Here is a 26,078-nt window from a genome sequence, read left to right as displayed (position 1 = left end):
GGAGCGGCAGGTGGAGCCGGGCCGTGGGTGGGCTCGGGGCCAGGTCCCGGGAACGCGTCCCGGGGCTAGCTGGCTGGGCGGGAGTGCGGCGCTAGCGGGGCGGGCAGTGGGGAGGCGGCCCCGGGGACGCGACCGAGCGGGGGCGGGGACCGTGGCCGCCTGCGCGGTTCCGGGTGCTCCCGCCGCGCGCAGCCCGGGGCGCACTTGACCGGGGTCTGGCTGCGGGGAAGGGCGGGTCTGGGGAGAACCCCCGAGCGCGGCGGCGTCCTCCAGCCCCTCCTCCTCGCGGCCGCCGGAGCCACAGCCCGAGCCCGAGCGGGAGCCGGCGCCACCTCGCCCCCCGGCTCGCGCGCCCCCAGCCATGGCTTTCGCCAATTTCCGCCGCATCCTGCGCCTGTCTACATTCGAGAAGAGAAAGTCCCGCGAATATGAGCACGTCCGCCGGGACGTGGACCCCAACGAGGTGTGGGAGATCGTGGGAGAGCTGGGCGACGGCGCCTTCGGAAAGGTTTACAAGGTAAGGGCGCTAGGGGTGGGTGGCCCTGGGCGCGTGGAGCGGCTCCGGAAGGAAGGGACGCCGGCCGGGTTCAGCCCTGGCCCCGGCTCGGGAGGACGCAGAGGGGCTGCCGGTCTTGAACTCGGGGTCCCGCGCTCCGCCCTGGGGACCCTCACTCAGCCCGGCTGGTCCCTGCGTGGTGGGCGCCCCCTCTGGGCACGGCCGCTGCCCCAGCTCGGTTCCTGAGTACTTCCTGTACCTCCGGCACCGCACTCGGCGCCGCAGGGGGAGACAAAGGGGGCGCTTATAGGACCTTGGCGTCCGAGAAGACGCAGCCGCCGGAAAACTGATTCTAGGCATACTTTTAAGACAGGCCGCACAGATGCTGTGAGAATGCAAAGGAGTGGAGACAGAGAAACTCGCCGAGTCTGGAAGGGTTGGGATCGGTGGAGTTGGGGACACACCTGAAAATGAGCCAGAGCCAGGAAAACGGGTGGCTCGAGAGTGAGGGGTTAGGCTTGGGAAGGTGGGCTTGGGCTGGGCGGGAGGAAGGGGGAGATCAGGGCCCTGTGAATATTGCCCTGCGGGGATCGGATTTGATTGTGTGTGTGTGTGAGTCACAGCTGGGGAGCTTTCCAGTGTTCAGTCACCTTTCCCTGGAGGAATAAGGGGGCAGAAAGCTTTTGTGGAGGCATGGGTGGGGCAGAGCTGATTAATTCTAGACGCGTTTGCAGCGGGTCATTGTCTGGTTGCTGCTCCTGTGAACCAATGCTGAGTTGCTGAATGGTGTTCGGGACGCAAACACAGAGGGCTTGACTCCACCCTTTCCCTGATCTTCCCCCCCCCCCGCCCCCCCGCTCCCGCCCCGGGGAACCTTTACTGAGAGAATCCCCCATGTTGAGCTGCTGTGTAAATCCAGGAGGGACCTTCGCTCCTGAGACACCGGCCCACTCTCCTTGGGGCTCCGGTAGCTTGTCCACCACTGTGACCCCAGGATTGCCGTTTTAGGAGGCTGGACCTCGGCGGGGTGGGGGGGGGGTGTCTCTAGGCCCACGTGGTCAGGACTTGCTCTCCACCTTGAAAGTGGTCTAGAACCTAGTTAGGGAGTTGTAGTCCCTGGAGGAGCGGCATTAGCATCACCTGGGAGCTCATTAGGAATGCGGAATGGCTGGTCCTACCCCAGCCCTGCTGAGTGAGAGTCTGTGTCTTAACAAGATGCTCCGGAGAGTCTAAGCACAGCAACTTTAGAGAAGTACTGCTCCTGTAGGCAGTTTTGAGGTCCCCCAGACCCCTGCGGTGCCTGTTTGTTGCCTTACCATCTCCCTTCTGAGCCCACATTTCCTGTTACAGGTTGGAATGCTCACTGGAGCAGAGGTCCTGGGGTTGGAGAAGCGGGGGGCTCTGTAATCGCTCACACCTGTGCCTTTTGGGCTGCCTTGATTGGCCGCCCTTCTCTTCTTGAGGGCTCAGCAGGTGTCTGAGGAGTAATTTCTCTACCCTTCCCAGCGTGGCATCTTGCCTTCTCCAGACACACCCTGCCCTTCCAGATGTGCCCTGACCATCATAAGGGCAGCTGGACCCTTGGTCAGCTTACTACATCTTCCTTTCTCCAGAAGGTTCAGCTGGTGTTCTTAGGGCATATTGTTGTCTCGCACTGATACTTTTTCTCCGATAGGGGCTGGCTTTCACTGGCAGTCTTGTCCTCTTTCAGTGTATCCTGGCTCCATATGGTTCATCCCCTCCCTCCCTCCCTCCCTCCCTTCCTTCCTTCCTTCCTTCATTTCATTTGCTTTTGTTTAGAGAGTGAGAGAGCAAGCATGGGAGCATTGGTGTGAGGTGAAAGGGGGGATGGTCACGGTAAAGGGAGCTGGCAGAGGGGAAGGGAGAGAATCTCAAAGAGACTGTGCTGAGCCCAGAGCCCAAACAGGGCTGAATCTTGGGACCTAAGATTATGACTTGAGCTGAAACCAAGAGTTGGTCACTGAAAACACCGAGCCACTGAGGCGCCCCTTGTTTTCTTTTAAGCCTAAATGCAGAACTTTACTTTTATGCTGGTAAGATTTCCCCTTGTCAGTTTCGCTTGTCATTTCCGCCTGCCTTAGCCCTGTAAAACTCCTCTGGTATTCTGGAGGTCTCATACAGAGGAGTGCATCTGATTCACAAGTTATTTTGTCCCCTGGTTGTCCAGGCCAAGGGGACCCTTTTTAAGAGAATCTAGTTTCCAATGCTGTGCGTTGGCTGCACCACAGCTCCCCCTGATCACCTCGGAACCTGTGATTTTCTCATAATTAAGACAAGGGAGAGCTAGAGCAAGAGAGCTGTGTGTGATGGCTGATACACCCGGACAACATATCACATCACCTTCCTGGCCTTGGGGTGTGACCCGCTCATCCAACCCAACCTCATGTTATATGTGAGGATACTGGGGCCCCCAGGGAAGGGACTAGAACCTAAGGCTCTGAGCTTCAGATTAACCGTTTCCTTAGTTACCCACGATGGAAGACCCACCGTGTATTGAAGATCCCTGTCACCCATGCGTCCTCCTCTGAAGAGCTGCTTGCTCAGCCTCTTGAAGTTCAAGTTGAATAAGGTAGTGCTTTACTAAAGACTCTTGTCGGTGACCCTAACTCCTTTCCACTTCACTGTTCCTTGGCATGGCCACCGAGGCAGCAAGGCCCAGAGTTCCATCTAGGTTTTATGGCTGGGACCGTAAAATGTTGACACAGTGCCTGGGCAGCTGGCTGGCTGTGAACTGGAGGGGTGATGGCCAGCACCATCTCTTCACTCTTTTCTCCTGGCAGCCAGCATGGGGAAGTCCTTCCCGAGGACTTCCCTGGTGTACACAGCCTTAGAAATCTCCGTTTGTCACGCGCTTGTTAGGACAGGGCTCTGCAGATTTCCTGATGAAGGTCTTGCAGAAGCTCAGAGTTGAAACATTAGCAGCCTCAAGTTCGGAGTCCCCTTTCTCCTCTTCGCCCTGATGAGCCAGTGAACTGTTGGCCTCAGGAGACAAAGAGGAAGATAGGGTTCATTGTGGGCGGCGTTAAGGTCATTCTCACCTAATCCTTATGCCCTGCAAATTGATTTCAGAAGAAAATCATTTCTAGCTCATGACTTGATACAAAGCAAATGTTACAATATATACATGTGGTTTCAAAATTCTTGTCCTATATCATTTCAGAATGCTTCTTAAAAGTCCTCTTTATTCTGAAGACAAGGTAGAAAGGGGAGGAGGGTTTGATGTCCTGTTGAGTGGAACAAAGCTGCCTCTGAGCAGGACGGGCTTTCTGTTAGAGCATCAGGGCAGGCACTCACGTGCTGAGCACACAGTGAGCAGACATCAAGAGTTGGGTTAGCAGGCTGAGATGATTTTTCTGCCTTTTTTTTTCCTCTCCTTTTTAAAGATTTTATTTTTAAGTAATCTCTACACCCAGCATGGGGTTTGAACTCACAATCCTGAGACCAGGAGTCACCTGCCTCACGGACTGAGCCAGCCAGGTGCCCCATTTTTCCGCTTCTTGAAAATTACTTTGGTTTTGATCTCATGTTACCTTTAAGCTGTTAAGAGGTGTATGATCTTGCAAAATTGGGAGTAAACAAAGAAAATTTTTTTTTTAGGTAAAGGGAAAAACATCACCCTAAGTCCCATCAATTGCTCTTGACATGTTGTTATATTTCCTTACAGACTTAATCGTTTTTTTATGGTGAAAAAAATGTTTTAATGCAGGGTTGTTATCTCACATACCTACAGTGTTTTATACCATCTTTCATTCCTGAAATGTCTTTTGGTGTTATTCTAAATGCTTCCTGCATACCTTCTGGGATGGCTCAGTGCTGCCTTGGTTTTAATCTTATTGGATATTTAACTTAAAAAAAATTTATTAGAGACAGTCTGTGGGTGGGAGGAAGGGACGGGGGAGAGGGAGATAGAGGATCTCCAGCCGACTGTGCGCTGAGCTCGGAGCCCCACACGGGACTCCGTCCTGCCACCTAAGACCACGACCCAAGCCGAAACCGAGTTGGAAGCGTAACTGACTAAGCCACTCAGGTGCCCCTAACTTTTTTCCCCCAACAAGTCACAGTTGATTAAATGCTTATGATTTATGTGCCAGGCACTGTACTAAGCATTTTACATAATGCAGTCAGTTCAGCCGTAATATAAATAATGCCTTCCCCAAAAGACCTTGATGATAAACAAAATCCGTAAGAATCACCGTCTTATAAGACACGGTGCTAAGGGTAGAGCATTGAAAAACTGCAGCAGGAGCCCACTAAAAAAAAAAAAAAAAGATAGGAACCTGAAAAAATCGGGGATGCAGTTGTACACAAGTTTATAGGTAAGAAATACAAGCATATCACAAAATCCAGCACTGTAGGATGAGAATGTCTGGCTGCTGTGGCCTTGGGGGCAGGACCCGTGGCTGCAGGGGAAGCGTCGGTGGGAGGAGGGTTATCTGAAGTCAGGCACTAAGTGGGACCCCAGACGTGGCCCTGACAGATGTTGGAGGGGCGTGCCTGTGCATCGTGGGTACTTCTTTGCCGCTCTGTTCAGCTGGGCGCAGTGTTCTGTGTTCATCTAGTGTTTCTGGTCCACAAAACTGCACCCAAGCCGACAGGAATTCAGTGCTTGGATGAAATTGTTTCGTGATGTGTCAGTGGTGTTGGGACAACATTGGCGTCTCCAAAGTGAACCTTAGAGCACAGCTGTGCATTGATGAGCAGGTCTGCTAGTGAAGTTCTTCTTGTGTTTTAAATCCTGTTTTAGGCACGACGCTCAGAAGGGAATTACTGAATTCCTACAGAAGGACGGAAGGCTTTGCCTTTCCGAGGGTGGGGATTTTTAAAAGCAATCGAGAGAAGTTGGTAGGGTCTCCCTTTCGCTCCTTGCTCTGGCCGAGGGCCAATCAGCAAGTCCTCTGGGCCCTGGGTGGGTCTGCCCTCCTTGGGGGCCTCAGGTGCCCTCCAGCCCAGAGACCCATTGTTAACCTTCACCCTTCAAGTGCCAGTTAGATACCGCTGGTTTGGACAAAGCAGAGGTCCAGTGAGGTGGGAGCCAGCTGTCAGGCCTTCCGCTCCTCTGGGCCCGGGCCCTGCTTTCACCTCCTCTCCTGCCCATAGTTCTAAGGCCTGGGTTTCTGCTTCCTCTGGGGCTGCCCAGGGCTGGGCCTCTGCGCCTCCCCTCCTCCTCCGGAAGGAGATCTGCCCCCAGGCAGTAACCTTATTTCCGCTCAGCCTGGTGTTTTAAAATAGAAGTCCGTGCTATTGTGAGTGGGTTCCTGGCTTGGTCCTAAACTCCAGTGGCCCGAGCTTCCTGGGGTGTTGCCGATCTCAGAGGGTCCACTTCAGCAGCTGATTTAATACTAGGACTGTTTCTAGCGGGCTCCAGAGCAGGCCCTGGCGACGGGAGCTCAACAACTAAGCAGATCCCCAGCCCTCACTTGCATGCGGGGTACCCTGGCCTCCCAAGGTTACCCAGACCAGGGGACACTCCCGGGGCTGCCCGCCCCACACCCTGCAGAAAACAGCCGTGCATGGTCACTCCCGGTTTCAGCTGCTGGTCAGGGCAATAGGATGGGGTGGTTAAGGGAAGGAATTTGGGGCCCAGGAGGATCTGGGTTTCAAGCAGAGCTGGGGACTTTGCACTCTTGAGCTTCAGGCTCTTATCTTTAAAAGGACAGGATAATCCGGGGGCGAGGAGGGCTAAAGGAGCCGAGGAAGTACCATCCCTTTAGCATCTGATCCCCACTCAGGAAGTGGGCAAGAAAGGAAGATACTTTGTTATTGTTGATGCTTGTGGTATCAAAAAGAGAAGGTCCTGGCTGCTTACTGCTGCTTCCCTGGGCACAAGGAAGAAATAGTGTTTATAGGGGTGCTTAGGAGGCTCAGCCGGTTAAGCAGCTGCCTTCGGCTTGGGGCATGATCCTGGGGTCCTAGGATGGAGCTAAAATCTTCAAAAAAAAAAAAAAGAAAAGAAATAATGTTTATAGTGAGACCAAACCAGTGTGAGTTTGCATTTTGGTGAGTCACAGATAAAGACAACACCAGGTGAACTTGTCACACAAGGGAAACTTGGAGCAAGTAAGGACATCATGGGATTACCTTCCACAGCTGAGAGTTCCTGGGCGAGAGAGTGAATGGGTTCCTTTCGTGGAGGGTTAGGATGAATATTTAGAAAGGGAACCTTGTCACTGTACGTAGAGGCGGGCATAGGGTCGTGCACGCACCTTAAGGAAAAACGCCTATACAGACATGGTATGTGATGTTCCGGACGCTGTGCTCCTCCTTGGGCGGACATTTTCATATTCGAACGAGGGGAAGGTTAACTGTCCGTCACTGCATGGCCCCTCTGTGGTCCGCCTGCACAGGCATGAATCAGGGGGTCAGCTCCAGCTGATCGGGGGTTCATTGTGCTGGCTGTCGTCATTGCTTGAGGGGCGGTTTCGGTTCCCATCACAGGATGCCGTGTCCACCGTGTCTTTTGCTGGAGTGAAGAGATCAGCTGGAAGGAAGAGCCTCAGGAAAAAGGAGGGACATAGGTGGGCATGTACAGGCAGCTGAACAGTAAAGGTCTGGTGTTGGGGTCCAGCTGGTGAAGGTAGCTTGTCTCACACCGGGGCTTCCCCACCTTGGTACTGTTGACATTTGGGTGGGAATTCTTTGTGGAGGGGGTGCTGACCCACACATGACGCGATGTTAGCAGTATCCTTAGCTTCTAGTCATTAGAAATATCGCCAGTGCTGGTACCTCCCCCTCTCCCCCCAGCTGTGCCAGCGGAAAATGTCTCCGGGCATCGCCACATGTCCCGTGGGGGGCAGACTTGTTCCCGCTCAGCACTCTTGCCTCTTGTAAGCGAACTGGCTTGATTCAGTTGGGCAGAGAGGATTAATTCGTGGCTATGTGACAAGTCCCTGAGTGTACGGTAAAAGACTCAGGCCTTGCCGCCAGATGGACCAGGGTCCCAATCCTGGCTGTCCCACTTTGCAGCTGTGCGAGCTCAGGCAAGTGGCTGGTCTCGAAGTCTGTTGCCTCGTGTGTAGGGTGGCGGCTGAGACTAGCGCTCACCCCACATGAAGGGCACAGCATGTGGCTCCTGGGAGGTCCATGTGGCCAGCATCCTCCTCTGCTGTGGGGTGCACAGGGTGTGGGGAGGAGGAGAGGGTTCTGCTGGATTGAGTGAGCTGTAGCAGCACACAGGCAGGGCTTGTGGGGAAAGGGGAAGGCTGCCACCAGGCAGGCAGCTGGGGTTCAGCAAGCTGGAGAGAAGCCTGGCCCGGGAGGGAGGCCATGTAGTGAGGCCTGAGGTTGCCAGTCAGTGGCCTGGGAGGCTGGGACAGCCTGTGGACTGATTTGTGTCGCTTCCCACGGTGGCTGAACCAAATCTGAAGATCTGGCTAGCATTATGAACTCCTTTTTCACATAAAAGCCCCCCTTCCCTCTGGCTACCACCAGTGTATTCTCTGTATTTAAGAGTCTGTTTTTGGTTGGTTGGTTGTTTTGTTTTCTGGATTCCACATATAAATGAAATCACATGGCATTTGTCCTTCTCAGACTGACTTCACCTAGCATGATACCCATGAGGCCCATCCATGTTGTCTCACGTGGCAAGATCTCAGTCTTTTTTATGGCTAATAGTAATACATAACACCGCGTCTTTATCTGTTCATCGATTAGCGGACCCGTGAATTGCTTCCTGGTATCTGGGCTGTTGTGAATAACGCTGTGGTAGACATAGGGGAGCAGAGGTCTTTTTGAATGAGTGTTTTTGCTTTCTTTGGGTAAATACCTAGTATTGGAAATACTGGGTTGTGTGGTATCACTATTTTTCTCGATTTTTTTTTTTTTTAAGATTTTTTTATTTATTTAGAGAGAGTGTGTGCAGGGTTGGGGGTGGGGGGACAGGGCAGAGGGAGAGGGAGAGAATCTCAAGTGGACTCCCTGTTGAGCACGAAGCCCATCATGGGGCTCCATCTCTGAACCCTGAGGTCATGACCTGAGCCGAAATCAAGAGTTGGACACTTAACCGACTGAGCCACTCAGGCGCCCTGCTATCTCTGTTTGTAATTGCTTGAGGGACCTCCATACTCTTCTCCACAGTGGGCCGCACTGATTTACATTCTCACCAGCAGTGCGCGCCGTGTCCTCACCAATACTTGTTGATTCTGGTGTATTTCATGCAGGACATTCTGACCGGTGTGAGGTGGTATCTCTTTGTGGTTTTGATTTGCATTTCCCTGATGATGAGTGATGACGAGCATGTTTTCATGTGTCTTTTGGCCACCTGTTTAATAGTTTATTTAACCTAATATATCCAAAGTATCATGTGCAGCATATAATAATCAATATAGAATAAAAAAATAGATTTTTAAAAAAATTTTTATGTTTAAGTAATCTCTACAACCAACGTGCGGCTTGAACTCACAACCCCGAGATCTGGAGTTGCACGCTCTACTGATAGTGCTGGCCAGGCGCCCTGGAAGAGATATTTAATATTCTTATTCCATACTAAGTCTTTGAAATGGGTTTGTGTTTTGTGTTTATGGCACGTCTCAGTGTGGACTAGACTGTTTCAGGTGCCCCAGATGACCTGTGGCCTCTGTGCTGCCCTGTGCAAATCTAGCCTCTGCTGCTCGCCCCCACCTTGGGCCCTCCTCCTGGCCCCTTCTGTACATATCTGTTGCCTCCTCGAGTCCGGTGGTCAGTGGACTTGGGAGCTGGGCGTGGCTGGAGGGGCTGGCCAGGGCAGCGTCAGATCAAGAATACTGTTTGGGGCCAAGTCAAGAAGACCTTGAATGCCAAGCCAAGGAATTTGGTTGTGATGGTTTTGAGCTCAGCTAATGTCCTGCTTGCCCTGAGTCCCCAGGGCCTGACCAGGTCGGCCTTGTGCGGGGAGCTCTTTTTGGAGGGTCACCAGAGTGGGGGAGTGAGGGAATTCCAGAGCCAGGTTTCCTGGCTGCCCAAGGCCAGGATGGCCACTGATGAGTGAAGGGTGGGACAGCATGGCCCACCCCAGTGACAACAGCAGGTTGGGGTAGGAGGGAAGGCCAGAGCTGTGGTCAGGCCCCCATCAAAGCCGAGGGAGAGGAAGTAACTGATGGAAGGCAACCAACCCAAGAACAAGATTTTTGTACGTGGGTGGGAGGCAGGGAAGATTCTAGAGAGATGGTCTTTAGAGGGATGGTCGTGAGGAGGAGGCAAGAAAGCAGAGAGGGTGAGAAGGGAAGGAAAACTCCTATTTGCCAGGGATCAGAGATGGCACGGGAACTTGGATGAGTTTCTGGAGTCAAAGTCTGTCTCTCTATCTCTTGTGGGTTGTGGGATCCTGAGAAAAGTACTTAAGCATGCCCCTGTGTCTTTAGCTGCAAAGTGGCACTGGGAATGGGACCACATCATAGGGGGATTGGAAGGTGAAACAACCCATGGAAACCACTTGGCTCAGGACCTTGGAAAAGCCAAAATAAGCGTTAGCCATTAGAGTGATTAACTGAGCACCTACTGTGTGTCAGGCACTGTGGGTTCCAAGGTGAGCAAAATGAGCGTTAAGTTGCTCTTATGTGTTCATCATTTATGCTTCTGCTAGCCCCCTGAAAGGCAGATGCTAGCATCCTCACTCCACACCCGATGAAACAGGCCCAGAGAGGCACACTGGTTGATTTGCGTAGGCTCACACAGCTTTTCCATGGCAAGGCTGGCACTTGACCCTAGAAGTCTCTGGCTAGGAGTTTGTGCCTTTTCTCTTGTACAGTATGGAGGGAAAGACAAAGAGGGTGAGGAGAGGACGCAGGTCCCTTCAGAGTGGTGTGTCCCTGTGGCCTTGGTGTTTCTACGCCCTTCTTCCTAGGACTGCCTCAGCCTCAGCTGGGTCTGAGCCCCCGAGATGGTGGCAGGAACCTCTCACACAGAGGAAGTGGTGACGGGTGTAGGCAGGGCTCCGGCTTACAGAGGAAGTGGCAGGGGAAGTGGGTGAGTGTCTCGGTGGGGAAGCTGGGTGCTCCTGGCCTCCTGCTGGAGCTCTGGGGGGTGTGGCCTGGCTTATGCCACAGCATCCTAAGGCTTGGGGTGCTTCCTCCTCCCTTCCCCTTTCTTCCCGTCCCTTCTCCCTCCCTCCACTGCACTCACCCTCCTCTTCACTCACTTTTTTCCATCCTCCCCTTTCTCTCTACTTTCCCCTTCGCTACATTTTTTTTCTTCCTTTCCCCATAGCTTGCTTGTTTTGTTTTCTTATTAACAGGCAATACCAGAGCCAGAATTCAGGCCCTGAGACTCAAGAGGTTTAACCACATGCTGGTAACTGAAGAGTTAACTCTAGATAGCCTCTGTATGGAGGGTGGGAGAATGGGGCCACTGAGAGGACTTTTCTATCTCAGGACCTTTGTGCTAGCTGTTCTCTCTGCCTCCCACTCTTCCTACTGCTCTGCACAGCCAGGGCTCCTGCTCATCCTCTGGATCTCAATTCACATGTCCCCTCTCAGAGAGGGCTGCCCTAACCACCCCTCCCTGACCAAGGTGATAGCTCTGTGCTGATTTCTTTCAGAGCTCTGGTCACAGACTAGGTTTCTTTTGTGTGTCTACTCGTTTATTTTCTTTCCTCTCTGAAAGATGTAAGGTCCTATGTTTATGGGTAACATAGTAAATGCTCATGGTAGATGCTTAGTTAATTTCTGCTGAAGGAGTGAACAACGAATGAGTAGATGCCAGCCCCACTTTCCTTCCTCTGTGGGCAGGCCCAGCACTGTGATTATGAGCTTAGGCAAGGTTATCAGTGCCGAGCTTTCTCCTAGTCTCCCTGCCTACTTGCTGTGTGACCTTGGGAAAGTCACCTCACCTCTGTGAGCCTCAGTATCTTGAGCAGTAACATGAAGGATCATAACAGTGCTTCCCTGAGACAACTTGGGAAGATTGAGTCATGGCCAGACCTTCCTATAGTGCTCATAACGGAGGGAACAGGGTTGGTGGCTGTCATCATGCTGATGATTCTTTCTGGTGATGGACCAGACTGGCTTCCTGAGGGTGGGCATGCAGAGTTCCTGGAGGCCCCTGGTTGGCGCCCCCCATGTTTGTCATGCTGGAGGCCACTACTTGCATAGAAGTTGGTGTGATGGGTCCCTGGGGGTGAGCCTGGAGCATATTTCTCTCTCGCCATGTTATGATGATGAACATGATTCAGTGATAAAGAGGCTCCAAGTTCACGGTCTCCGTTCTGTGCCTGCCCGTGGCCAGTCAGCCGGGGGTGGCTGAGGCCACTGTGGTCGGTGGGAGAGCAGCATTTGTACCCTGAAGGGCGCGCCTGCCTTTGCCCTCCTTCCTGGAAAGCTCCAGCCTGTTTTGTCTGGAAGCCCAGGCCCAATTCTTGGCCTCAGAGGCTGTTGCCACCATCAAAGCTGGCTTTGTCACCCTGAGGCAATGACCCCATCAGAGCTGGCCAGCTTCCCTGGTTGGCCTTGAGAGTCCTTCTACCTTTTTTGTGTGTCCTGGGCCCAGCTCATTTTCAAGCCTCCTTCTTCCTCAAGTGCCCTCCACCCCACCCCCACTCTGAGGTGACAGGAAACCTCCTGGTGCTCCTGTTGACCAAGGAGGGGAGACGGGTGCCTGCATCCCAGAACCAGAGCCAGCTGTGCGCTGAGCCTCTGCTGTGGCCAGCACAGCCCTCCTCAGAAGACCCGAGGAGCACCCCATGCCCCCCGCTGGAGCCCCGCCTCTGAGGCTCCGCACCTGGTGGCGCCTTCCCCTCACAAGACCCGGCTCGCCCGTTTTCTCTACTGTATGACTCGGGGCAGGTGATGTTGCCTCAGTTTCCTCTTCTGCAAGATGGGGATCAGTGGAACAGCGCGTAGCTCTGGGAGGCATTGCCGTGGAAGAGTGTTCTGTGATCCAAAGGGCTGTTTGTGACCTCTAGTTAAATGCTATGACAGTCATTGGCGACAGCGCAGAAGGGTACTTACTGTGCAGTGAAACGCCTGATGGGTGTGTGCAGTTTAATCCCACTTTTATGAAGTTGGGAATCAGGTACTTGTGGCGAGCGAGAGAACACTGAGCACATGTTTCTGGGGAGCTCACTACGGCCTGCTTGGTTTTAAGCATCTTTCACACCTTAACTCACTGAACGCTCCCCGCAGCCTGGGAGGCAGCAACTACCAACATCTTTATTGGATGAAGGTAGAGAGGGAGGGACAGAGACAACGTAAGTCCCCTGGGGTCACACAGCTGGGAAGTGTGAAGGCGGGTACAGCCCCGCCATGGCACACAGGAAGTGCTCCAAAATGCCTCAGGTGTACCACGCAGTGATTCAGTAATCCTGTGAGATACTCCTCCCTCACGGCGATAGGTGTGGTCACCATCCGTCACCAAAAGTTATTATGGTATTACTGACCATGTTCCCTCTAGTGTATTTTTATCTTCATGACTTATGTATTTGATAACTGGACGTCTGTACCTTTTTTTCTTTTTAAAGATTTTATTTATTTATTTGACAGAGAGAAGGGGAGAACATAAGCAGGGAGGAGGGGCAGGCAGAGGGAGAGAGAGAAGGAGAATCCCCAGGAGCAAGGAGCCTGATGTGGGACTCGATCCCAGGACCCTGGGATCATGACCTGAGCCGAAGGCAGACTTTTAACTGACTGAGACCCCAGGCACCCGAAGTTTGTACTTCATAATCCCCTTTATTTCACATTCCTCCTGCCTCTGGCAACCACCAGCTCTTGGTATTTAAGACTCTGTTTGTTTGTTTGTTTGTTCATTTGTTTGTTTTTTAGATTCCACATTTAAGTGAAATTATAGGGTATTTGTCTTCCTGTTTCCCTCCTGTCACTTAGCAGAATACCTTCTAGGTCCACTCAAGGGATTATGGGTGCTTTGTCTTCTTTGTAATATATCTTGAAGACTCTCTTTCATGAGTGTGTGTTGCTTGTAAAATAATAAAAGACAGCACGGAAAGTACTGTTGATTGAAAACATAGAGCCGTTTTCACCTCTGAGGTTTGGAACCGCCTGGAAAGTGGGGCTGGTAAGTGCACATGTTCCCCAAGGCTGTGGTCAGGATGGAGTGAGGTGAGCCTTGTACGGTGTGTGGGTGGTGCGGGTCGCAGAGGAGGCCCTGGCTGAAGCTTCTTCCTTCTTCTCTCCCTCCTCTAGGCTGTTGACCCCATGCTGCCCTCCTGCTGTGACTCAGCTCCCATTCCTCTCTGGGCCCTCCTCCAGCTAGAGGGAGCTCCGGAGAGGTGGGAGCAGTGGCCCTCTATCACCTTCTCACCTCTCCTTTATCAGCAGTAGGTGGGGTTGGATCCCCATCACTTTTGAAGAGCTGAAATCCGAAGGCTCCCACATCCCTGGCCAAGTTGGACAGGTTGCCTGGGTTTTTGGTCAAGGCCGTGGCTTGGTATTCTTGGGGCCAATCCTGTTGGGTCTTGGTTTTTTTATTTGCTAGCCCAGAAGGATTTGGAGGATCAGCATTTCCCTGCTGTGCCGGGATGGCTCGCCAGGCTTCACTTCCCTGAGAGAGAAGGTATTAAATGACCGGCTTTGGAAGCCATGCCGCTTCTCTGCTTTGTGCCTGGCAATCTTTGCCATCCTTAAGTGTCTCTTGTTCTGAAACTTGGCCGTCTTATTTGTTGCAAGCTGAAACTTGGCCCAGCGATTATTGATAGGGAAGTGCTTTCTCTGCACTTGGCAGGACTCATTAACTGTGTATATCCTGCCCAGTCAAAGGCTTTGGCTTCTCCGAGGTAGAGAGGAGACAGCATTCAAAACCAGAGACCAGCTAGAGATTCAGGAATATAAATATGTTGACAGGAAAATGGACTTCTCGTCACTTTCTTTCCTGTCCTTACATGAAGGGCATCATTTCTTTCTGTTTGCGCACAGATACGCACACCAATCCATCCATGTATTATTTTAAAATAACCAGTGTATACTCTGCCTGAACATAATAATAGCAGATATATTGGTAAACAAGGCAAACGTGCTTTTAGGCTTTTGAAAATCAAAAATACACAGTCCTAAGCGAGGACTAAGAGAAAATGAAGGCCACTGTCCCAGGTCACCCAGCTAGGAAGCGCTGTCAGGACTTGACACAGGCCCAGCTTTTCCCTCAGAAGCTCCTGAGAGGAAATACTCCAGGGGCTCCCACCCAGTTTCCACGCCTCCCAGTCCTCCTTCCCCAGCTCTTCCCTCACGATTAACTCACGGTGGCTTCTAAACTTTGTTCCGTGTCTCTGGAATTGTCCACATGGCTGTCAGAAAATGACAGCGTGGTTTCTTGCCTTCCCAAAAGGCACTTAGCTGGTAAGTAGTGAAGTTGGAATTTGAACCTATGTCCTGTGCTGTTTCCATTCCATAAATCAGTTTGTGGAAATATGCCCGTTTCTAGTTTGGACAAAGATGGGGACATGGGTGAGATGCAGTAGGTTAGGTTCCTGTAGAAATAGCTTTCTCAGCTACATTATTGAGGGAAAGAGAGAGTCTGGTATTCGTGGAAGCCAACAACAAGGTAGGCTCAAGTGCCTTTTGGGGGAAAAAGAAGACTTAATGATTGTTTACTGCTTAGGCCTATTTTTCATTACTTGATTCCTCCCTCCTATCTATCTGTTCTCCCATCTACCCATTCATGCTCCTGCTTGCTCACTCTCCCATGTGTCCATCTGTCCATCCTTCCACACGCCCATCCTTCCATACCTCACTCCCTTCCATTCACCCATCTGTTCATCCATCCACCCACCCTCCCATGTTCCCATCTACCCACTGGCTATTTCGGGCCAGGTTAGGGTCTGTGGGGTAGACTAAAATGAATCAGACATGGGCTTAACCATTCAGAGCTCAAAACCAAGTTAGAGAATCTTTGAACACAGATGACTGGGGCACCAGGAGGTCTGTGGAGAAAGGCCTAGTAAGGTGTGAATTAGTAGTTGGGGAGCTGGGGTTCCGAGAGCGCTTCAGGGAATAGGCTGTGGTTGAGTTAGACTTTGTGGGGTAAGCACAGTATGGGGAAGGTGCTCCAGGTGGAGGAAAGAGCCAAAGGAAAGGCATGAAAGTAGGAGGCAGAAGGGCACTGGCCACAGCAAGGGGTGTGTACGGGATGGAGTGGGATCCTGGAAAAGTAGATGGGCCAAGTCACCAGGGCGCTGTGTGCCAGGCCAGGGTGTCCATGCTTTGTGTCAGGCAGCAGGGAGCCGTTGACATTTGCCCAACGAAGGTTTCTGCTTGAAGGCCGTGAGGGAAGAGCTGGGGAAGGAGGACTGGCACACCTGGAAACTGGGTGGGAACCCCTGGAGGTATTTCCTTTCAGGGGCTTCTGAGGGAAAAGCTGGGCCCTCGTCAAGTCCTGACAGCGCTTCCTGGCTGGGTAACCTGGGGCAGTGGCCTTCATTTTCTCTTAATATGAGCAGATAGTGGTACTTCTGCATACCTCATGGACCCATCCTGGAGACAAGTGAGGTGCTGCTTATCTGCCCTCCAGAGACCATAGGCGGCCTTGGGAGGCCGCCATCTTCCTGAGGCCCATGAGACCTGAGCCTCTGGGAGGCTAGGCTGTGGCGCACAGCTCCACTCCTCAACGGACTCGTGCCTGCCAGCCAGGAGCATTAGCGGTGTCTGAAACTGAGGCCACTTTGGCTGCCTATCCTGTCTCTATGTCTGCTGCCCTCAGAATACCCTGCTTGCATTTACGTTGGGTCCTTCCCCTGCATGGGGCCGGTCCTGCTGTGACCTTCCAGGGCCAGATTTCCTCCCGTGGGAATAGAGTCGAAGCCTTTCCTGTGATGGGTCACAAACCTCACTGTCCAAAGAGAAAATGTTTTCGGGCAAGGATGCCACAGCTGTATACTGTGGGACGCAGACCAAGCCCCTCCTCAGTTCCAGGGGCCTGAACTGTATTTGACATGGACATCCGGAATCTAGAGGCTGGGGAAAATAGAAAGCTTTTGCCTGGTCTGCTCCATTCTTTGGCTCTGACCCCCACCCCCAGGCTGCTCATCTGACAAGCCGGCTGGGAGCCTTCCCTCACGCCTGCTGCCCAGCCAGGTTGCTAGGAGACCTCCCGACTGATCACCACCTGAGCTGCTTCTACCCACTCTTGGCCCTTGAGACCTTTGTTTCTTCCTAGAAGAAGAAACAATGTGTTTCTGAGGCTGGGTCTGGAACATGGGAGTGAGTTTTAGATGCCCCCTCATCTTTGGGAGAAGGTATTTTCTGCCAGGTGCAGCCTTATATGCAAAGCTGCCTGCTAGAACTTTCTGCCGTGATGGGAACGTACTGTTTCTGCTCTATTCAGTGTGGCATCCACGTGTGACCGGTAACTGCCATATTGGACAGACGAGGGTGCCCATCCCTGGATATATTCAAGACAAGGTCAAGATAAAGGGGTCACTTCTGGGCACCATTCCCAGTCTGTCCTTGCTGGGACCCCTATGGATAATTGTCAGATGTCACTGAGTCAAATTAATTTTCATAAACCAGTTGTATTCCTTATGCTCTGTTTCCAGGTCCTCCTTATTTGTAGATGCCCAGAATGTTCCTGAAGTTCTAGCTTAGCTATACTTTTATTACCCTGCCTTGTTGACTATTAAGGCTTACTTATTTTCTCTCATTACTGTATTGTCTTCTTATTTACCATTTTAAAGCGTTGCTTAATAGCTCACTGAGTTAGCCATTGTCTTACTGTTGAACATTTAGGTCATTTGCATTTTCTTGCCATCATTATGGACTCCTATGAACATGATCCTAGTACCCTTCTTTTGTTGTCTTTATTTGAATAATTTCCCGGCCTTAAATTCTTAGGGATGAGGGAGAAGAGGCTTTAAAAACCTGTTGCCAATTTTTGTCTCTGGAGGATTGAGTCTGTTTTTGTCAGTAATGAGCAGACCCATTTTACCACCTGTTTTGTCACCCACGCTAGATGTTCCCATTATTCCTCGTTCCTGGTAATTTAATAAATATACATCTCTACGTTTTTGGAGGAAAACTCTTCTGGCTGAAGAATCCCCTGGTTTCTGTTGCTTGTGGCCCATTAGTAACCATGTTTTCTACTTGGGTCTTTGTATCCTGGATTATCAGCTAGGTCCTCTGAGCGGCCTCAGTGAACGTCGGTTGGTAGGTCTTGGTGACCCTTTTGAAGGTGGCCTTTGTTACACGTGTGTTGTGTGGTGAGGTGCCTCCATGGATACGTGTTCTCTCCTGGAATACCCCCAGATATGACAAACTTACTTACTCTTTGGTGGCAAATGACAGAAGTCCAGAAGGGAGTTTATTGGCTCATGTAACTGAAAAGTCTAAGGGCAGACCCGGTCTTCAGGAACAGCTAGCTCCAGGAGTCCACAGACCTCATTATCTGCCCATCTCTACTTGTGGGCCCTGTTTCCTTTGTCAGGACCTCATCGTCAGTCACGGTCTCAGAAGGATTGGCCACATAGGCTATAAGACTCTCCAGCCTTTCTTTCTACCTGTTTAGCAACCCCAAAGAAAGAAAAAAAGCCACTTTCCTGATAACTTAAGCAAAACACCAAAAAACCCCAGAATAACTCAGAACTACCCAGATATAACCCTGTTGGCCTGCCTTGGGTCACTTGTGCAAGTGTGAACCACTAGCTATGGCTGAGAGGGCCGGCAGTGAGTGGCTGGGCCTGGGCTGTGCACTGGGACCCGATGGGCTGAGCTTCTTATGAACCCCTTGCACTGAGAGAGAGAGGCCGCTGCCAAAGGAAGAGAGTTGTGAATCCGCAAGGGGGATAAGGCAGCTGCCCCAGATTGGACCTTGGTCACTGCATTCACTTGTATGAACTGTTTCATCATCTGCAAGGAGACAGGGCAGTTGGGGTGTAGGAGTGGTGGTTAATGTTCTTTCTGATCTCTGAGTTCTGTGATACCAGCTCTTCCCTGGAGGAGGAGGGAGTCACACAGTGATTAGCTTGCAGCCGGGAGGGAAAGGGATGGGCCTGGGGGTGGTCCCCACCAGCTGCTGCTTTGCGGTTGACTTTTAGGAAGCCCCAGCCCCTGACTGGACTTCCCGGGGCCCCATGGGTGGGGCAGGGCTCCCTGCTGGGAGAGTTGTCCCCACCTCCTCCAGGCTGGGCCCCGAGAGCTTCACAAGGGGGAAGATTGTTCCATAGAGGTGCCCAGGCCAGTAAACACAAGTGGCCACTGTGTGTCTGCTGTCAAGGGAGTGGGCTGAGGCGTTAGTCACTGCCAGTCAGCAGTGGAAGGCTGGGCAGGGACTCCTCCATCCTTTGCTGGACCCCAGCCTTGCCTCCGCCAGTGGGAGAGATGGACGTCAGAGGCCACAGGCTGCCACTTGTTCTTTATGTGACTCCTTGCTTGTCAACTCCCACAGGTGCCCCATTCGCTTGGACCACCCCTAGCTTTCTAAGACCCACCCACTCTCCAAGATGCCCTCACATCTGACTGCAGAGGGAGTTTGGGCATCATTTCCTCACCCTTCTACTGTATTCGAGGGAAACTGAGGCCCAGGCAGAACCTTTTCAGAATCTGACCTTGGGCAAAGAGGTCAGCACGTGGATGCTGAAGCCGCATGGACCTGAATTCAACTCCCGGCCCTATTATTTACCTGCTGTATGTCCTCAAGCAAGTAACTTCACCCCTCTGAGCATCAGTTTTCTTCTATGTAAAACGAGGCTCTTAAAAGTACCTCCTTGGTGTAAAAAATAATCCTGGGGATCAAACTGCGTCCTCTTGTGCCCTCTCTAGCCCTTGTTGTTTCGGCTAGTTTTGTTTTCAAGCTCTGCTTGCAAGCACATGTCCCTGAAGCTCCAGTCCTGCTGTCTCAGTGTTGGAGGCGGGCACGAAACGGGGTTTGGGGCAGCCTCAGCCACCTCCGCTACTGTTGTGAGCTTGCATCTCATTGGCTAATGTGGTCACAATCTTGTTCTGATGGACCAGGACGAGTCACCCACCCACTTCTAGAGTTGAAAGTGGACTCTGCTCCATTGCATTTTGGGGACTGGGAAGGTCGGTGGATTAGCTCCACTGAAGAAAAATCAGGAAGGGTGAATTATGTCATAGGAGGGCAGTGATTCCTACCACCAGTGCTGCCTCATTCACTAGAAAAGTGTCTGCCCTGTAACATGAGCTCAGTATATAATGGTTGAATGGATGAAGGGGTGGGGCGTGGAGAAGTTGATTCCTGGGAGTCTAGTGTAGTGAAGAGTGTAGTGTAGTGTAGTGGTTAGACCACCACCACAGCTCACAATCTTGGGTGGGTCCTGATACCCCTTTGAGTCTTCATCTGCTAATCTGGGAAATGGGCATGATGGCTAACACCTGCCTTAATGGCTTATGGGTGGATTAAATTTTGGTACTTTTAGTACCCAGTAGCTGCCAAGCACGTTGTTGGTTGTGGTCTTCATTTACTTTAGCAACGGGAGATGGAGCAGGGTGCTCATCGAGAGGGACTGGTTGGGAAGAGATTTGGGATTTAGGCTCTCTGAGCAAGACGGGCTTGCATTTGAATCTGCTTTTCCCCCTTACTTGCTGTGAGACCTGAGGCCTATCATGGTGCCTCTCAAAATCTCAGTTTTCTCATCTGTAAGTAGGGAATACTAATCCTTATCTCGAAGGGCTAGATGGAGGATGAAGTGAGAAATTCCATTTAAGGGCCGTCCTGGCACCCAGTGAGTGCTCAGGCAATGTTAGCTGTGTTTATCATCAACCTTATTACGTTTTCTGACATTGGGGTAAGCAGCTTGCTGCTGCCTCAACCAGGCTTTTAAGGAATTTAATTTTGGCCAAGTCACTTTAGGCACCATGACTGCTGCCAACTAACCCCTTTCTGGCAGGCTCTGTTCTCTGTAATCTGAGCGAGGTGCAGGGCAGTGGGTGTCCCTTGGTGTTGACACTGGCGCCCAGCTGGGGGCCCGGCCCTGTGCTCATTGCCACCTTTCAGGGGACGGGCAAGGTCTTGTGCACTCATGGGAAACAGTCCCTGCCTGGGCCTCCCCCACTTCCGGGGGAGAAAATACTGTTTTGAGGAAACCCAGGAAGAGGTGACATGCAGCCTCTTTTTACCGCCTTTCAGGAGTGAAAGGTGAATGATTGGGGGTGGAGGTGGCTCATGCCCAGCTCAGCTCTCTCCTGTGCTGCTCTGGCTGGGACTCAGGAGAGCATGGTCAAGGTAGTCACCGTGCTCACCCGGCCCCAGCTCTGGCCATCCCGCTGAGCTCTCCACCTTCTTCTCGGTCCAGGAGCCGAGCAGGCCTTCCCTCTTCTGCGTTTAGAGGGATGGAGCACGCGTGTTGTGCAATGTGTAAGGGTACTTTGATGGCCTTCTTAGGGACACTCAAAAATCAGCATTACCGGAAATGAAAGGGCAGGTACACAATCAGGTGAGAGAGAGAGAGAGAACACGAGAGCACAAGCACCCAATGGCTGAATTCATGAATTCCTCAGGTGTTTTCAACAAGCCTTTAAAACCAAGTTTAGGGGAGAGGCCCCCACTCTACTCTGGTAGGGCGGGTGAGCAGGTGAGTTCCAGGACCTGGACTGACTCCAGGGAATGGTCCCATGTGAAATTACCTCCCCCGCACCCCAGGCCTCATGTGGAAGGGACCATGTGGGGGACGGGTGGGCCTGCCAAAGAGTGCAGACCTGGCAGCAAGGGTCCAGACCAGCCCTGTCTCCCAAGTTGCTGGGGATGCTGCTTCCATCTCCTCATCTGCGCCTGAGACAGTCACAGCACCGGCACCGCCCGGTGGTTAAGGAGATAAGTGAGTTAGCCCGTGCTGAACTGTAGTCCTGTGACCTTGATCAGTGGGAGACCATTGTTGTCACTGCGTGGGGGCCTGGGGACTTTGTAGCTCAGTTAACAGAAACAGTTACTTCAACTGAGAATACATTTACAAATGAGTTAAAAAAAAAAAAAAAGGCCCGCTGGCATCACTCCCTTCCGGAAGTTTCTCTGATGAGGATCGACACCCCCTCTCAGTTCCCCTCCCCCGAAGAGCATGCTGTCCAGTCACTGGCAGTCGAGGGGTGGGTCTCCAATGGGACCTTGAGGCCAGGAGCAAGGGTGCTGTGTCTTGGCTTGACTGACTGAGCCACCCAGGCACCCCAGCTCGGTCAGTGCCCGGAGGGTGCCCTGTGCAGGGCTGGCCTGGGAGCGCCTGTAGGTGTCTGTTGGCACTGGTCTTAGAAGCTTCTGAGTTCTGGAGATGATAGTGTAATAGTGGAAAGTGTACAGAGTCTTAGAAATGAGAGGAATCAGATTCAAAGTCCAGTGCCACAACCCCAGCTCCAGCCATGTCCGGCCTCTGAACCTGTAGAGTGGGGACACTGAGGTGCTGGGTGCCGTGGTGTCATGGGAGGCGATGTAAAGTCCCATTGTCTTTCACGGGGTGCTAGGCGTGTGGGAGCAGCTGGGATATCACCATTTGTGGTGCCTCAGGTTGCAGAGTTGTTCTCTGAGGCCAGCGGCATCTGATGCTGTCCCCAGGAAGGTCGCACAGTGGAGAGTGACCGGGCTGCTCACAGAGTCCAGAGCAGCTTGGTCCTCCGTGCTCTCCCACAGATGGTGAGTCAGAGGCTCCAGACGAATGGCTGGCTTTCAGGGCCCGTGTCGTAGGAAAGTGTGCTCCCTCATGCAACGCAGCGTGGAGTGCTCCCAGCTGCAGCCCTTGGGGCTCATGGGGCCTCCTGAGCGCACGTGGGCTCTGCTCCCTTTTCCTGGACACCGGTTCCTCGTGGCTGGAGTTGCTTGCATGTGGTTATTTCTCCCTAGTTCTCAGTTCTTAAGAGTGTGGTAAAATATGCATAACATAAAACTGACCGTTTTTAGGGTGCTTGGGTGGCTCAGTTGGTTAAGCGTCTGCCTTTGGCTGAGGTTGTGATGCCAAGGTCCTGGGATCAAGTCCTGTGATGGGCTTCCTGCTCAGCAGGGAGCCTGCTTCTCCTTCTCCTGCTCCCCCTGCTTGTGCTCTCTCTTTCTCTCTGTCAAATAAATAAAATCTTTAAAAAAAAAAAAAAAAAAGAGGGTGTCCTATCACTTTATTGTTCAGTGACTGGGATCTCTTACTGAGCAACTCAACAGTCTTTCCATGTTGGTATTTGTAGAGCTATGCCATTCTTGTATTTTTACTTATGCCACAGGATGGGTATGTTGTACTTTAAAAAATATAATTGGGGTGCCTGGGTGGCTCAGTCAGTTAAGAGTCTGCCTTGGGTTCAGGTCATGAGCTTAGGGTCCTGGGATTGAGCCCCACATCGGGCTCCCTGCTTATCCCTCTCCCTCTGACTGCTGCTCCCCCTGCTTGGGCTCTCCCGTCTCTGTCAAATAAATAAAACCTTAAAAAAATAAAAAAAAACATGATTACTAAATGCCGAACATCGTCTCTCCTGCATGCCCTCTGCACTGACAAAATAAGCCGCACTGGCCATTGTCAAGAGCAGCGGATCTCCTGCTCTGACCTCACAGTCCCCATAGTCCCCCACCGTGTGGACCCCTAGCCTCTGTGGACACACTCCACGGGCCTCTCTAGGATGGCTTCCCGGGTTTGGTTTCTTGCCGTGCAGGCCTCATTGACCTTCTCTGTCTCCACTTTGCAGGCCAAGAACAAGGAGACAGGTGCTTTGGCTGCTGCCAAGGTAATTGAGACCAAGAGTGAGGAGGAGCTGGAGGACTACACCGTGGAGATCGACATCCTGGCCACCTGTGACCACCCCTACATTGTCAAGCTCCTGGGAGCCTACTACTACGATGGGAAGCTGTGGGTAAGGGCCACCTGCTATCCCTTCTGGGTCCCTGTGGCGTGGTAGGCCAAGCTAGCCTGGTTCAGAGGCCCTTCGTTCTTTCTGTGTCTGCTTTGAGGGCAAGGTCTGGGATGAGAAGAAGGTGAAGCAGAGGGGCTGGAGGTCCCCCCCTCCTTCCCTTCCTGCAGAGTCTCCCCACTTTTGGGGGGAGTGGGGACACTGGTTTAGAGCAGGAAAGAATTCTAAAGTTCTGCTGCCAGGCCTCAAATCCCAACTCTGGCCCTTACAAGTTAGAGAGCCCTAGGCAAGTTCTTAACCTCTTTGCCTCAGTTTTTCAACTGTAAGATGGGGGTAATAATGGTACCTAGCTCATATGGTTATTACAGGGATTAAAGAACTTAATTCATGGTCAGTGTTTAGAAGTGTACCTTGCAGGTGTAAGAGTTCGGTGACTATTGGCTCTTTTATTATTTGTAACAGTGGCATTGTTATTAGCTGTGGGTGCTGCGTGGGGATTCTTTTCAGTGGTGGTGCTAAGGAAGGGGGGTCCCTTAACAGCCCCTGTTTTCCATCAGCAGCCTGAGTGTGATGTGCACAGTGCAGCTTTGAGCCCCACCTTCCAAACCCAGGATCACCCCAAGCTTCTCTAGGGTAATCCTGCAGTGCTCTCGGGTCTGCCCCGGGCACACCCGCCCCACACAATACCTGTCCCGTGGACCCTTGTCTGGTGTGAATGCCTCTCAGTTTATAAAACCTAGACTTCTAGAACACAGGTGTTTCTTCGGACTCCTTTTCAGCAAGTGTTTTCTAGGTAAAGCAACATATCTGTGTCCCCAAAGTTCAGCGCAACATTTGTCACAGAATCACTGTGCAGGACAAGTGTCGAGTGAATTGTGGATACAGTTGCACATGTAGGCATTTTGCACATGCTTCAGAAGCACGTGTAGGTGTTTTACAAAGGGATCCGAGGGGCAGCAGGCCTGGGTGTCTGCAGGGGTGTGGCAGCTGGGAGAGCCGGTCCAGGTCCGTGGTGCTGCACACAGCGACCAGGTTACTTATGACTGGGTAGTCAGCAGGGGGGTGTTGGAAGCTCGACTGCCTATCATGGTAGTTCATGAAGTTCAGAGAGAGCGTGACTATGCTTTAGTTACATTTTAGGAAATTAATTGGAAGTTAGGAGGTGACAAGTGGTGCTTTGTAATTTTAAAATAAGGGGAGGGGGCACCTGGGTGGCTCAGTAGGTTAAGTGTCTGCCTTCAGCTCAGGTCATGATTCCAGGGTGCTGGGATCGAGCCCTACATCGGGCTGCCTGCTCAGCGGGGAGCCTGCTTCTCCCTCTCCCACTCCCTCTGCTTGTGTTCTTGCTCTCGCTGTGTCTCTGTCTGTCAAGTAAATAAATAAAATCTTAAAAAAAAAGGGGCGGGGGCTTATTTATTTATTATTATTTATTTATCCCAGGTTTGTTTTATTTATTTGTTTATTATTTATTTATCCCAGGTTTTATTTACTTATTTCTGTTTGCACAGGATGCCTGATTTTTAGGAAGAAGCCACTGATGCTTGATGGGGAAAACTGAGTTGTTTCATTTGTGAAAAGAATCCTGCTGTTTAAGAAAACCAAAGGAGGGATGCCTGGGTGGCTCAGTTGGTTGGGCATCTACCTTCGGCTCAGGTCATGATCCCAGAGTCCTGGGATCGAGTCCCACATCGAGCTCCTTGCCCAGCGGGGAACCTGCTTCTCACTCTGCATGTTCTGCCTGCAGCTTTCTGTGCTCCTGCTCTCTCTGACCAATAAATAAATAAAAAATCTTTAAAAAAAAAAAAAAAAAAAAGAAAGAAAGAAAGAAAAGAAAAGAAAACCAAAGGAGAGTTTAGAAACTCCCATCAGAGTTGATCCCTCTCATTTGACGGAGCTGAAGGAAGCCACTGTCTGAGGGCGGTGAGAATGTGACCCCCGCTCCAGCCCGCCCAGTGGTCTGTCCATGGACTCTGCCTCCCCTTCCAGTCCTGGATAGAAGCCAACTTTCCTTTGCCTCTCTGAGTGTCTCCTTGGGGCGCCTCCTGGATGTCACCGGGGGTTTAAAACCATCCCCAGACAGCCAGCTGCAGATTCCAAACCCTTCCTCATCTACAGTCTCTAGGTGTCTCAGGGGGTGCTGAGCAGGATGGAGACCCAGGCACAGAGAGGACACGCCCTCTAGCTTGTGGTCACACCTGTGCCTACGTGTTTCCTCTGTCCTGATTCACTGAGCTGCTTTTTAAAAGCTTTCTCTTTTAAAAATTAAACAAATATTATATATATAGTTACCAGAGAAAAATGAGAGTATACAGAAAAAGAAGATTAAAACCATTCAAATTTTTGTACCAGAGATAACCATACCTAAAAAATATTTTTCTAAGCTTTTAAAAAATATATATACACAAACATACTCATACCCTCAGGTTTTTAAGTTTTATTTTTTAATTTTTTAAAAGATTATTTATTTATTCATTTGGTAGAGATCACAAGTAGGCAGAGAGGCAGGCGGGGGGGTGCGGAGCAGAGAGCTCAGCAGAGAGCCTGATGTGGGGCTTGATCCCAGAGCCCTGAGATTATGACCTGAGCTGAAGGCAGAAGCTTAACCCACTGAGCCACCCAGGCGCCCCCCCAACAGGTTTTTTAAAAAGAATTGACCCCATACTTACGACTTTACCTTTAACTCTTTTTACTTATGTCTTATTTATTTATTTATGAAATACTTTTATTTATTTGTTTGACAGAGAGTGAGCACAAGCAGAGGGAGCAGAGGGAAGAGGGAGAAGCAGGATCCCTATTGAGCAGGGAGCCCGATGTGGGACTCAAACCAAGGACGCTGGGATCATGACCTGAGCTGCAGGCAGCTGCTTAATCGGCTGAGCCAC

The 26,078-nt window shown here is 51.6% G+C and overlaps 1 protein-coding gene across 1 annotated transcript in view; it reads left to right on the top strand.

Annotated features, from left to right (window-relative positions):
- Positions 1–266: 266 nt before the first annotated feature.
- Positions 267–26,078, top strand: part of STK10 (serine/threonine kinase 10) — a 116,621-nt gene continuing 90,809 nt past the window's right edge. The window contains exons 1-2 of the mRNA XM_032851803.1: positions 267–517; positions 23,035–23,199. Coding sequence (XP_032707694.1) covers positions 362–517; positions 23,035–23,199 — 321 coding nt within the window. The 5' untranslated portion in view covers positions 267–361. The remainder of the gene's footprint in view (positions 518–23,034; positions 23,200–26,078) is intronic.

The sequence above is a fragment of the Lontra canadensis genome, unplaced genomic scaffold (assembly GCF_010015895.1).
Source record: "Lontra canadensis isolate GAN:19392208 unplaced genomic scaffold, GSC_riverotter_1.0 scaffold5, whole genome shotgun sequence".
Taxonomy (NCBI): Eukaryota; Metazoa; Chordata; class Mammalia; order Carnivora; family Mustelidae; genus Lontra; species Lontra canadensis.
This window is presented reverse-complemented; position numbering and strand designations above follow the sequence as displayed.